At 47.1% G+C, this 14842-nt stretch overlaps 1 protein-coding gene across 1 annotated transcript in view; it reads right to left on the minus strand.

Annotated features, from left to right (window-relative positions):
- atp11a (ATPase phospholipid transporting 11A) overlaps positions 1–14842 on the minus strand; it is a 302919-nt gene that overhangs the window by 129621 nt on the left and 158456 nt on the right. Inside the window, exons 17-18 of the mRNA XM_085999881.1 lie at positions 7439–7616; positions 6631–6733 (exon numbers count right to left, since the gene is read on the minus strand). Coding sequence (XP_085856007.1) covers positions 6631–6733; positions 7439–7616 — 281 coding nt within the window. The remainder of the gene's footprint in view (positions 1–6630; positions 6734–7438; positions 7617–14842) is intronic.

The following is a 14842-nucleotide window of genomic DNA, read 5'->3' on the forward strand; positions in this document are numbered from 1 at the left end:
ATGCTATTTTTGTGGCCAAGCTAAACACCCTAGAGCACGCTGCCCCGCGAAGAATGCTACCTGCTCCGGCTGCGGGAAGAAAGGTCACTACGTTAGCGCCTGCAAAGGGAAGACCGCTAACACCAGCAGCGCCGCGTGCGAACCGTGGGCGCAGCCATCTTGCCCGCCATCTTGGGCTCCCCCAGCCGCGTGGGGATCGGGACCGTGGGCGCCGCCATTTTGTCCGCCATCTTGGACGATCCGACTTCGGTTACGGGGGACCCGGACTCCACCACCGCCTCATCGGACGACCGCATCGACGCGCTTGAACATACGCTGGCTTCCGTGACGCTGGATCAATCTCTCCCGCATCAACTGTCCAGGTCCATGATGGACATTACGGTAAACGGCCGCGCCACTACCTGCCTTTTTGACAGCGGGAGCACGGAGAGTTTTATACACCCCGACACGGTGCGCAGTTACTCTCTCCCGGTCCTGCCGACGCGTCATCGCATCTCTATGGCTTCCAAAGCCCAGTCAGCGGAAGTCGGTGGCTACTGTATGGTGACTCTTTCAGTGCGGGGTACTGAATACAAAAATTTTAAGCTTCTGGTCCTGCCCGATCTCTGCGCTGCCGTCCTACTGGGGTTGGATTTTCAGTGCCACCTTAAGAGTGTCACTTTAGCGTACGGTGGACCCCTCCCCCCTCTCACGGTCTGCAGCCAGCAGTTTTTAAATCGCCCGCCGCGCGCCATTTGCAGCCTCTCCACCCTTAAAGTCTCCCCCCCCTCCTTGTTCGCTAACCTCACCCGCGACTGTAAGCCCATCGCTACCAAAAGTAGGCGTTACAGTGCCGGGGATAGGGGTTTCATTAAATCCGAGGTAGCGAGACTCCTGAAGGAAGGGATTATCGAGAGCAGCAATAGCCCATGGCGAGCACAAGTGGTGGTGGTGAAGACTGGCGGAAAACAGCGCCTAGTTATTGACTACAGCCAGACGGTCAATCGCTACACCCAGTTGGATGCATACCCACTCCCCCGCATATCTGACATGGTCAATCAGATAGCACAATACCAGGTGTTCTCGACGATTGATCTGAAGTCGGCATATCACCAGCTCCCCATCAGGGCTGAGGACCGCCAGTACACAGCTTTTGAAGCTGACGGTCGGCTCTATCACTTTCTCAGAGTTCCCTTCGGCGTCACCAACAGAGTTTCTGTCTTCCAACGGGAGATGGACCGGATGGTTGACCAGAACGCGCTCCAGGCCACTTTCCCATATCTAGACAACGTCACCATCTGCGGCCACGACCAGCAGGACCACGACGTTAATCTAGGGAAATTCCTCCGGACGGCCCAGCGGCTGAATCTCGCATACAACAAAGACAAATTTTTTGCCTCTCCCGGGAGATCACATGGGTTCGGGTGGATGCAGAGTGATAGAAGATTTGAGGTTAGGATCAGATCAGCCATGATCTTATTGAATGGTGGAGCAGGCTCGAGGGGCCGATTGGCCTACTCCTGCTCCTATTTCTTATGTTCTTATGTTCTTATGTTTCGTACTAAGCGCCTTGCTATTCTTGGCTGCGTAGTGGAGAACGGAGTCATCGGCCCAGACCCCGATAGAATGCGCCCTCTTATGGAGCTCCCCCTCCCCCACTGCCAGAAAGCACTGAAGAGATGCCTGGGGTTTTTCTCTTACTATGCTCAGTGGGTGCCCAACTATGCGGATAAAGCCCGACCCCTCATCAAGTCCACCTCCTTCCCCCTGACAGCAGAGGCCTGTGCAGCCTTCACTCTCATAAAAAGCGATATTGCGAAGGCCACAATGCACGCTGTGGATGAGTCCCTCCCTTTTCAAGTGGAGAGCGACGCATCCGACTTTGCCCTAGCTGCAACCCTTAACCAGGCGGGGAGACCCGTGGCCTTTTTCTCAAGGACCCTCCAGGGCCCCGAGATTCGACACTCCTCTGTCGAAAAGGAGGCCCAGGCCATTGTGGAAGCCGTGCGACATTGGCGGCATTACCTGGCCGGAAAACGATTTACCCTGCTCACTGACCAGCGTTCAGTAGCTTTTATGTTTCATAATAAGCAGCAGGGCAAAATCAAGAATGACAAGATATTAAGGTGGAGAATCGAACTCTCCACCTACAATTACGATATCTTGTACCGGCCCGGGAAACTCAATGAGCCCCCAGATGCCCTATCACGTGGTACGTGCGCCAACGCGCAGGTTGATAGATTACAGACCCTCCACAATGACCTCTGCCACCCGGGGGTCACCAGGTTCTTCCATTTTATCAAATCCCGTAACCTGCCCTACTCCATCGAGGAGGTCAGGACCATGACCAGGAACTGCCAGATCCGTGCCGAGTGCAAGCTGCATTTTTATAGGCCAGACAGAGCGAGCCTGATCAAAGCCACGCGCCCCTTCGAGCGGCTGAGCATCGATTTTAAAGGACCCCTCCCCTCCTCTGACCGCAATGTGTACTTCCTCAATATAATTGATGAGTACTCCCGTTTCCCGTTTGCCATCCCTTGCTTGGACATGACCAGTACCACGGCCATTAAATGTCTGAATGACCTCTTCGCATTGTTCGGTTTCCCTAGCTATATCCATAGCGACAGGGGCTCATCTTTTATGAGCGACGAACTTCGGCAGTACCTGCTCGCGAGAGGCATTGCTACAAGCAGGACCACCAGCTACAACCCCCGGGGTAACGGCCAGGTGGAAAGGGAGAATGCGACAGTCTGGAAGGCAGTCCTTTTAAACTTAAAATCTAAGGGCCTTCCGACCTCCCGCTGGCAGGAGGTCCTCCCTGCGGCGCTCCATTCCATTCGGTCGCTGCTCTGTACACCCACCAATGCCACTCCTCACGAGAGAATGTTCTCCTTCCCCAGGAAGTCCACGTCGGGGATTTTGCTACCAACATGGCTGACTTCTCCAGGTCCCGTCCTACTGCGGAAGCACGTGAGGACCCATAAGGCGGACCCCCTGGTCGAGAGGGTGAGCCTCCTCCACGCCAACCCGCAGTATGCTTACGTGGTGTACCCGGACGGGCGGGAGGACACAGTCTCCATTCGAGACCTCGCCCCTGCGCGTGCTCCTGAAACACCCTCTTCGCCACCCACCGCTACTCCTGCCTACCCCCAGGACACAGTCCCCGCACGAGACCTCGCACCTTCGGGTGCCTCTGAGAGACCACCATCGCTACCTCCCATTACCCATGCTCTGACCCCTGTAGACGGCATGCAGCAGCCCCAGGGTCCGCCACCTGCTACACCTCCTCTGAACGAGACACCGGGTTCAACGTTGGATGCTGCACCATCACCGCCGCTGCTGCGACACTCAGGACGGCTTACAAGGCCTCCTGATGGACTTCAGTACACAAATTTTTAGTGCACTTCACCCCGCCGGACTCAATTCTAAACAAGGGGTGAATGTGGTAAACCACTGTTGTTAGTATTGTTATTCACCACTGTTGTTAGTACTGTTGTTCACTCTTGCATATTGTTGTACTTGTCTGTGCATGCCTCAGCTGACTCCGCCCCTGGCTCCACCCTCATGGCTGGGTATAAAGGTCGCTGCTCGGCAGCCTCCGGCCCTTTTGGATACCAGGCAACCACAAGAGGCATGCTCTGTTCTTTGGTAATAAAAGCCTGTTTATTACTTTCTCAATCTCCAGTCTTTTGTAGCAATTGATAGTGCATCACAGATATCAATGGAGCATGTGGAAACTTCACTGTAATTTGGGGCCAGTGTTCACCATCTCAACCACAAAAGCACATTGTAGCCCTCAAGGCCTTGGGCGTAGACTGAGAGGCCCGCATTCTGGCCTTCAGCTACCATGGGCCGGGTTACAGAAGACACTCCTGAGGTTTTCAGGACTGCTGGGGCTCTTGCTGAGGAACAACCACCCTAACCCTGGGCTCAGTACCAGTAATGCTGCGCTCTCTCAGGTTAGCAGCACGTACCAGTCCCCCACCCTGAGTCTGGGCCCAGTACCAGTGGCATGGCTGGAGGTGATGAGCAAGATCCAGCTCTCTCTCGTCCAGGGATTCCAGTTCTAATCTTCTTTGATCAACAAAGTGTGTAAAGCACTATCAAATTTTGTTTGGGGCATTTTACTACGTTAAAAGTGCTATATGAATACAAGTTGTTGTTGCTCTCTACAGAATGACCAGCTGCTGAGGATTGTCTTGATGTAGTCATGAGCCATGGGAGCAAAAGTGCATCTTGTCACCCAGAATCCATCTGGAGCCGGACAGTCTTCTCTGAATAGAGCTCGGATCTAGCTGACGCATTGTGACAACTCCCAGAAAATCTGGCATTCCAATGGAACTATTGCTGCTCATCACAGACAATTTGAACATTGAGAAAGTGGAATCCTGTTGTATCCAGGAAATTCAATGGGTTCACAGCAGAGACCCACAATGCAACAGAGTCCCATCAATTACCCCTGAACTCTGGGGAAACCAGTAACATAATGGAACTAAATATCCTTGTCACACTGCTGCTGTGATGTCATACCTTAATGGGTTTCCTATAGATGGAATCTGTGACCTTGAGAATGCAGGAACAGACATGCCCCTCACTGCAGCCTGGAATGAGTCAGCGGCATAAAAATACTCATTTTAATCAACACTGGCACTTGATCCCAGCCGCAGGACTGGGTGCAGAACCTAGCACAAGCAGGGCTTCCTTACTGAATCTAAATCTGCTAAGATACATCTCCAGACATGCTCTTGTAAGAATTGGTAGTGACAGATTGGTCTTATTCTTTTCCTATGTACCCATATTGTCCTTCACTTCCTTCAGGTCTCCTCTTTTCATCAAAATGGCATAGAGAAATTCCCACAGGCAAGCCCATGGTGTTAAGTTATATCTTTTACATTGGGTAGGGGTCAAAAAATTGACATAGAAGTGTGGCAAAAGGTGTGACAAAAACAATTACAGTTTGAAGTCATGCAGTGTGTGCAGAAGATTTTCAATAAGATTTATAGTAGACAATATATGTAGATACACACAAGACAGCATATATAGCTACAATGTATACACACACGCATGGGAACGTGGGTTCACACTATTAGAGTACCTCGCTATTCTTTCTGCGCAGTCCGTGAAACCAGCACACGACGAATTGGAAGTTAAAACAGCTTTCTGCTGAGCATGGGTTGTAAATTGTGTAAGGGGATTAAAGCAAGGATATCTTCACAGGAAAGAAAATAGTAGAATGTGTAAGAGTCATTCAACCATATCTGTAATGGTCTGGAATCTTTCAGCTTGGTCACTTGTGTTTAAGGGATGGGAAGAGTTTATGGCAGCAATAAAACAATTAGAACGGTTAAGTGCCTGTTTGTTTAGTTTATGTTGTTATTCTGTTGGCATTTGTATGTATCTTTGATGTACTATTGGTAGTACACATGGAATGTAGTGATCAAAGGTGAAATCTGGTACAAGAAATGTGAGGGAACAACTGTTCAGCAGCTCGCTCTCATACTGAAATCTGTAATATGAAAAGACCTGAGCGCTCATACTGGTTTTGTGTAGTATGAAAAGACTTGTGCACTCATACTGGTTGCGGATAGTATGAGGTTTCAATAAAGTTGTGATCCTGCATTACTAAAACTGAGTGTATGTGTAATCTGCCGTTTAAATCAGAGATGAAAAATAACAAGAAAGCAGTCCAACAACACACACTCACGCACACACCAAATTCTTTGATCATGCCTTTGTCACCCTCATCTCCAAAGAAAGCAGAAAGTAATTTCCTTCCTTAGTAGAAATAGCCCTTCTCCTTAGGCAACTTAATAGAGGTAGCTGTGTTCACTTGTGTATGCGTCAAGGCTGCCATTTCCAATCATGCTGCCAAACATATTCTCACTCCCTCCTTTCCCTTTCTCTGTGGGTGCCTATTGCTAAGAGGATTCTTGACACTCAATGCCATTTTTGGTGTAGGTGCTGAATTCAGTCACAGTTGTAGGGCTGCAACTAACTCTGGGACTTTCAATCAGGGTGGACTCCAGTAGATTGCACTTCAAGACAGTCTCAGCTGATCAGCACAAAACAGTCTAAGCTAGAACTGAAACCAGATAAAAGTGAAAACTGTCAACAAAACTTTCCTTCTTAAATTTCAGAGACTGAAAAAGAGTTAGCTGGCAAAAAGAAACCAGTTAGTTAGTTTGTTTCTCGGCTGTGGCAGACAACAAATCTAAGATTGTGGCCAAAGGTGCTGGGAAAGTACCGAGGGCCACCTCAGAATGGAGGAAGTTACAGCCCCAGTGCACACTTTCAGAGTCTGCGGAACAGGCTTGAGGGGCTGAATGGCCTACTCCTGTTCCTGTGTCCCTTCTGACCTACCCAATGTGGTGGCAATTTCTATTTGCATTTGCAAGTTGAATAGATGACGTAGATGCTGAGCTCCAGTGGCCTAGTGATGCGGACGAGAGGTTAAATCACAGAGAAGTAGAGATCAGGGAGGCCATTCAGCCCGTCTAAGATCAAACTCCAAGAGATGAAATGGTTCCAGAGTTTTTGCCCTCACAGAATACTGTGACCCAGAAACCATACCTGGCATTAATCAAAAAAAAGAATTTTGCAAATCATTTAAAAAGATCAAAATTTGTTTCAAAAACGAATGCATCATCTTACCTATTCCAACATGGGCTTCCAGAATCATACTGACATCATTAGCCCCATCACCAATTGCCAAGGTTATGGGATGCTCTTTTGAAGTTTTGATCAATTTAACTATCTGCAGATAAAGGTTAAAAGAACAAACACGGGTTAAAGGGCTCAATGCAACTTGGGACATCCTTCTACCCCATTATATCAGAAAGTAAACCTAAAATACATTCAGGAGAGTGACTCGGAAATTCTCCTATTCCACATTCCCATTCCCCAATCAGCACCGACCTTCACACCCCATTCCCCAATCAGCACCGACCTTCACACCCCATTCCCCAATCAGCACCGACCTTCACACCCCATTCCCCAATCAGCACCGACCTTCACACCCCATTCCCCAATCAGCACCGACCTTCACACCCCATTCGCCAATCAGCACCGACCTTCACACCCCATTCGCCAATCAGCACTGACCTTCACACCCCATTCGCCAATCAGCACCGACCTTCACACCCCATACCCCAATCAGCACCGACCATCACACCCCATTCGCCAATCAGCATCGACCTTCACACCCCATTCGCCAATCAGTGCTGACCTCCAGATCCCAGGGCTATACTCATGCTGACAAATGTAAGAGGCCATAATAATGCTACTTGACATAACAGCCTTGCTCCAATAAAACCTCCGACATACTGTGAGCAACACCACGGGAGATGCAGCATATTTGTAAAATGTAGGTTTAACAGTTTGTTTTCAAAGGAACATTCAGCATAACTCAGAGTGCACTTAACATATATAATTAGCAGATAGATCAACATTCGAGGCTAACCTGTGCTTTCTGTAAAGGCGCCATTCTGCAGCATAAGACTCCACTACAGTTACGACATATTTCCAGAAACAGGTCTTTGTAATTACTTGAAGAGCCATTTTCAGCAGGTTTCAGGACGAGTGAAAGCGTAGCTCCATCAATGATCAAACCATAATCGTGTAAATCATTCTGAGAAAATCTAAAACACAGCAATAAAACAATGCTGGGCTAATTATCCTAAATACTCATCATTTGGATATGGTAGTGTAGAGGTTATGTTACTGGACTAGTAATCCAGAGAATGCGAGTTCAAATCCCACCAGGGCATTTTGAGAATCTGAGGCAGTTTAACAAATCTGGAAATAAAAAGCTGATATCAGTAAAAGTGACCACAAAGTTATCGGAATGTTGTAAAACCCCAACTGATTCACTGGAAGGAAACCTGCCGTCCTTACCTATTCTGGCCCATATATGACTCCAGTCCCACACCAACATGATTGACTCTTAACTGCCTTCTGAAGTGGCCTAACAAGACACTCAGTTGTATCAAAAACGCTACCAGCGGTTCAAGAAAGCTGACCATCACTGTCTCAGGGCAACAAATGCTGGCCTTGCCAGCGATGCCCACATCCTGAGAATGAATTTTTAAAACACTTAAATTTGAAAGAATTGGCTAAAGGGACAAAATATGGTGACTTTGTTCCAATCTCTTAATTTTATTCCAATCTGGTGGCATTGATAAGAAACTGATTCAGAGGGAGGAGCGGAAAGTTGGAATAAAAAAGACATTCTTGAATTGGCGGGTAATGACCGGGGTCAAATTTGAAGATCATACTAAGCTAGGAAACAGTGATTGTGATGAGAAGAGAAAATTGCAATCAGCTTTGATTAAATGAGTGGGTGGAATGACACGCGAGATGTAGGCTTTGGACAAGTAGTACAGTAAATGGAGAATACAGCGTGAAAGGGATAGATGAGCAAGCAATCAAAAATACCAGAGGGGTGCTGAGTTTCAGCATAACACATATATCTTATATAAAAATTTGAAAACAAGTACAGGGCACTGGTCAGACCTCATTTGGAATAGTGTGATCTACTTTGGGCGCACCATAGATACATAGAAGATAGGAGCAGGAGTAGGCCATTTGGCCCTTCGAGCCTGCTCCGCCATTCAATGAGATCATGGCTGATCATCCAAATTCAGTACCCGGTCCCTGCCTTCTCCCCATATCCCTTGATCCCTTTAGCCTTAAGAAATATATCCAACTCTTTCTTGAATATACTTAATGAACTGGCCTCCACCGCCATCTGTGGCAGAGAATTCCACAGGTTCACCAATCTCTGGGTGAAGAAATTCCTCCTCATTTCAGTCCTAAATGGCTTACCCCTTATCCTTAGACTATGACCCCTGGTTCTGAACTCCCCGGCCATCAGAAACATCCTTCCTGCATCTAGTCTGTCCAGGCCTGGCAGAATTTTATAGGTTTCGATGAGATCCCCTCTCAATCTTCTAAACTCCAGTGAGTATAAGCCCAATCGACACAATCTCTCCTCATACGTCATTCCTGCCATCCCAGGTATCAGCCTGGAGAATCTTCGCTGCACTCCTTCCATGGCAAGAACGTCCTTCCTCAGGTAAGGCGACCAAAACTGCACACAATACTCAAGGTGTGGTCTCACCAAGGCCCTGTACAACTGCAGCAAGACATCCTTGTTCTTGTACTCGAACCCTCTTGCTACGAAGGCCAACATACCATTTGCCTTCTTAACCGCCTGCTGCACCTGCATGCTTACCTTCAGCAACTGGTGTACAAGAACACCCAGGTCTCTTTGCACTTCCCCTTCTCCCAATCTATTACCATTCAAATAATAATCTGCCTTCCTATTTTTGCCACCAAAGTGGATAACCTCACATTTATCCACATTATAGTGCATTTGCCATGTTTCTGCCCAATCACCCAACCTGTCCAAATCGTGCTGGAGTTTCACGACATCCTCCTCACAGCATACCCTCCCCCCCAGCTTTGTGTCATCTGCAAATTTGGAGATATTACATCCAATTCCCTCGTCCAGATCATTAATATATATTGTGAACAGCTGGGGTCCTAGGACCGATCCTTGCGTTACCCCACTAGTCACTGCCTGCCACTCGGAAAACGACCCGTTTATTCCAACTCTTTGCTTTCTGTCCGCCAACCAGTTCTCTATCCAAGTCAATACCTTGCCCCCAATCCCATGTGCCTTAATTTTGCACGATAATCTCTTATGCGGGACCTTATCGAAAGCCTTCTGAAAGTCCAAATGCACCACATCCACTGGTTCTCCCTTATCTATTTTACCAGTTACATCCTCAAAAAATTCCAGTAGATTAGTCAAGCATGATTTACCTTTTGTAAATCCATGTTGACTTTGTCCGATCCAGTCACTGCTTTCCAAGTGTCATAGAGTCATAGAGTAATACAGCACGGATAGAGGCCCTTCGGCCCATCGTGTCCGCGCCGGCCATCAAGCCCTGTCTAATCTAATCCCATATTCCAGCATTTGGCCCGTAGCCTTGTATGCTATGGCATTTCAAGTGCACATCCAAATGCTTCTTAAATGTTGTGAGGGTTTCTGCCTCCACAACCCTTTCAGGCAGTGAGTTCCAGACTCCAACCACCCTCTGGGTGAAAAAGTTCTTTCTCAAATCCCCTCTAAACCTCCCGCCCTTTACCTTGAATCTATGCCCCCTAGTTATCGACCCCTCTACTAAGGGAAAAAGCTCCTCAGCATCCATCCTATCTATGCCCCTCATAATTTTGTACACCTCAATCATGTCCCCCCTCAGCCTCCTCAGCTCCAAGGAAAACAAACCCAACCTGCCCAGTCTCTCTTCATAGCTGAAGCGCTCCAGCCCTGGTAACATCCTGGTGAACCTCCTCTGCACCCTCTCTAACGCGATCACATCCTTCCTGTAGTGTGGCGACCAGAACTGCACACAATATTCCAGCTGTGGCCTAACCAGTGTTTTATACAGCTCCATCATAACCTCCTTGCTCTTATATTCAATGCCTCGGCTAATGAAGGCAAGTATCCCATATGCCTTTTTTACCACCTTATCCACCTGTTCCGCCGCCTTCAGGGATCTGTGTACTTGCACACCCAGATCCCTCTGACCCTCCGTCTTGCCTAGGGTCTTTCCATTCATTGTGTATTCCTTTGCCTTGTTAGTCCCCCCAAAGTGCATCACCTCGCACTTTTCCGGGTTAAATTCTATTTGCCACTGTTCCGCCCATCTGACCAACCCATCTATATCGTCCTGCAGACTGAGGCTACCCTCCTCGCTATTTACCACCCTACCAATTTTTGTATCATCCGCGAACTTACTGATCATACCCTTTACATTCATATCCAAGTCATTAATGTAGACCACAAACAGCAAGGGACCCAGCACCGATCCCTGTGGTACCCCACTGGCCACAGGCTTCCAGTCACAAAAACAACCTTCGACCATCACCCTCTGCCTTCTGCCACTAAGCCAGTTTTGTATCCAATGTGCCAAGGCACCCTGGATTCCATGGGCTCTTACCTTCTTGACCAGTCTCCTGTGCGGGACTTTATCGAAGGCCTTACTGAAATCCATGTATACCACATCCACTGCGTTACCCTCATCCACACACCTAGTCACCCCCTCAAAAAATTCAATCAAATTAGTCAGACATGATCTTACATCTTTTATAATGCTATTACATCTTTTATAATGGACTCTAGCATTTTCCCCACTACCGATGTCAAGTTTACCGGTCTATAATTCCCCGCCTTTTCTCTACCACCTTTTTTGAATAGTGGGGTAACATTAGCTACCCGCCAATCCATGGGTACCGTTCCAGAGTCCATCGAGTTCTGGAAGATGACCAGCAATGCATCTACCATTTCTAGGGCCACTTCCTTAAGTACCCTGGGATGTAGATTATCAGGCCCTGGGGATTTATCGGCCTTCAGTCCCATCAATTTTCCTAACACCATTTCCCTATAAATACTGATTTCTTTCAGTTCCACCCTTTCATCAGACCCTATGTTCCCCGGCATCTCTGGGAGGTTATTTGTGTCCTCCTTTGTGAAGACAGAACCAAAATATGTATTTAGTTGGTCTGCCATTTCTTTGTTCCCCATTATAAATTCCCCCGATTCTGACTGCAAGGGACCTGCGCTTGACTTCACCAATCTTTTTCTCTTCACATATCTATAAAAACTTTTACAGTCAGTTTTTATGTTCTCTGCAAGCTTACTCTCATATTCTATTTTCCCTTTCTTAATTAATCCCTTTGTCCTCCTTTGTTGAATCCTAAACTGCTCCCAATCCTCAGGATTATTGCTTTTTCTGGCCAATTTATATGCCCTCTCCTTGGACCTTATGCTATCCCTAATTTCCATTGTTAGCCACGGTTGGGTCACCTTTTTTGTTTTATTTTTATGCCAAACTGGGATGAACAAATTCTGTAGTTCATCCATTCGGTCTTTGAATGTTTGCCATTGCCTATCCACCGTCAACCCTTTGACTGCCATTCCCCAATCAATCCTCCCCAACTCGCTCCTCAGACCATCATAGTTTCCTTTATTTAAATTGAGGACCCTAGTCTCCGAGTCAACTACTTCATTCTCCATCTTAATGAAGAATTCGATCATATTATGATCACTCCGACCCAAGGGGTCTCTTACAGCAAGATTGCTAATTAATCCTTTCTCGTTACATCTTAGGGAGGATACACTGCCTTGGAGAGAGCCCAGCAATGATTCACTTGGATGGTACCCATGATGAAGGGGTTGAGTTATGATGCAAAAATAGGTAGACCTGGGTTGTATTCTCTGGAGATTCTTTTGATCAGCTGATTGACATGCTGAAACCCACCACCGTGTTTAAGACTCTCCAGAAGAAGTCACTGAAAAATCCATGCAGCGTTTCTTTGCCGGATATCTGTTGCACACACTCTCCTTGTACAATACTCTACTTATCTAATTCCAGACAGCTTAATCACAAATTGATAAGGGCCAGAGCCTAGGCATCCTGCAACCAGATACTGCTGTAGTTTAATCAGATAAAAGCTGCCTAAAGCACCATCTCTGGAAATCCTTCTCCAAACCCCTCAGCCGTTCCACCTTTAAAAAAAAGACTTGCATTTATATGGCACCTTTCACAACCACCGGATGCCCCAAAGCGCTTTACAGCCAATGAAGTACTGTTGTAATGTATGGAAACGCGGCAGCGAATTTGTGGACAGCAAGTGCCCACAAACAGCAATGTGATAATGACCAGATAATCTTTTTTTTTAGTGATGTTGATTGAGGGTAAATATTGGCCAGGACACCGGGAGAACTCCCCTGCTCTTCATTGAAATAGTGTCCTGGGATCTTTTACATTCGCCGGAGAGCAGATGGGGCCTCGGTTTAATGTCTCATCCGAAAGACAGCACCTCCAACAGTGCAGCACTCCCTCAGTACTGAACCTCTGACAGTGCAGCACTCCCTCAGTACTGAACCTCCGACAGTGCAGCACTCCCTCAGTACTGAACCTCCGACAGTGCAGCACTCCCTCAGTACTGCACTGGTGTGTCAGCCTGGATTTTGTGCTCAATTCTCTGGAGTGGGACTTGAACCCACAACATTCTCACTCAAGAGGCGAGAGTGCTACCAACTGAATCACGGCTGACACCTCCTTAAAACCCACTTCTTCCACCAAACTTTTTGTAACCCCTCCAAATATTTCCTTCTTTGGATCAGGGTCCATTTTTGTCTGGTTACGCCTCTGTGAAACATTTTGGTATGTTTTTCTATGTTAAAGGCGGTATATAAATGCATGTTGTTATCTGGTGAAGAGTGGGAAGAACGCCAGCCTCTAATGACCCCTCCAGGCCCCATTAATGAGCCAGACTGGCTTGTCAACCGTCAACAGTCTTGAGGAATTGCAACCTATCTGGCTCAGAGATTGGATCAATTCTGCTATGGAGAGTTGATTTAGTTTCTCTCCCTCACCATCAGAATGCCATCTTGGAGCCATCTCAACCTGAAAGAGACTCCACTTCTTAACCCCCTCCCATGGAAGATAATCACTACTTAGTCATATCACCTTGGAGACAAAGAGCTTAAGGGATGGTCTGATTAAGCTATTAAAAATATTGAAGAGAATTGACAGGGTTGATAGGGAAAGACTTTTCCCTCAGAGAGGAATCTAGAACGAGAGAACAGAATCTTAGAATCAGAATTAAGCTGGGTCAAAGGGAATCCTGAAAAATGTCTCCACGCAAAGAGTTGTGAGTTATGGGGATATAATACACCAGAAGGGTATCGATGAAGAATCAATCTGGGAGTTTAAAAAGGAGAGATACACTTGGGAAGGAAGGGTATAAAGGGACACGGTCAAAGGGTAAGGAATTGCGACAGATAAAGGAAGAGCTGCCATGACTACAAAACAGCCAAGTAAGCTCTACAGGGCAACTGTGGTGTCTGAAGATACAGTGGAGATACTCAATAAATATTTTGCATTGGTGATCTGGGAAGTGAGAATGCAGATGTACCAGATGGAGAATATGGAACAATTGTTAGAGATAACTGATAGAAAAGAACCTAAGAACATAAGAAATAGGAGCAGGAGTAGGCCAACCGGCCCCTCGAGCCTGCTCCGCCATTCAATAAGATCATGGCTGATCTGATTTTAACCGCCAATCTACTATCACAGAACCATCTCCTGAATCTAACAGAATTAGACACACGAAATAGGAGCAGGATCAGGCTACACGGCCCCTGGGCCCGCTCCGCTGCCCACAGGGCCATGACCGATCCGAACCTAGACTCATGTCCAAATTCCTGCCCGCTCCCCATAACCCTTTACTTCTAGGAAACTGTCTATTTCTGTTTTAAATTTATGTAATGATGTAGCTTCTACAGCTTTTTGTGGCAGCATATTCCATGGACCTACCACCCTCTGAGTGAAGTAGTTCCTCCTCATCTCAGTTTTGAAAGAGCAACCCCTTATTCTAAGACTATGCCCCCTAGTTCTAGTTTCACCCATCATCGGGAACATCCTCCCCGCATCCACCCGATCCAACCCCTTCACAATCTTATATGTTTCAATAAGATCGCCTCTCATTCTTCTGAACTCCAATGAGTAGAGTCCCAATCTACTCAACCTCTCCTCATATGTCCATCCCCTCATCCCCGGGATTAACCGAGTGAACTTTCTTTGTACTGACTCGAGAGCATGTATGTCTTTTCATAAGTATGGACACCAAAACTGTATGCAGTATTCCAGGTGCGGTCTCACCAATACCTTGTACAACTGAAGCAATACCTATTTTTATATTCTATCCCTCTAGCAATGAAAGCCAACATTCCATTGGCCTTCTTAATCACTTGCTGCACCTGCATACTAACCTTTTGAGTTTCGTGCAC

Source organism: Somniosus microcephalus, chromosome 10, assembly GCF_052327205.1.
Source record: "Somniosus microcephalus isolate GS21.2 chromosome 10, FLI_Smic_1.0, whole genome shotgun sequence".
Lineage (NCBI taxonomy): Eukaryota > Metazoa > Chordata > Chondrichthyes > Squaliformes > Somniosidae > Somniosus > Somniosus microcephalus.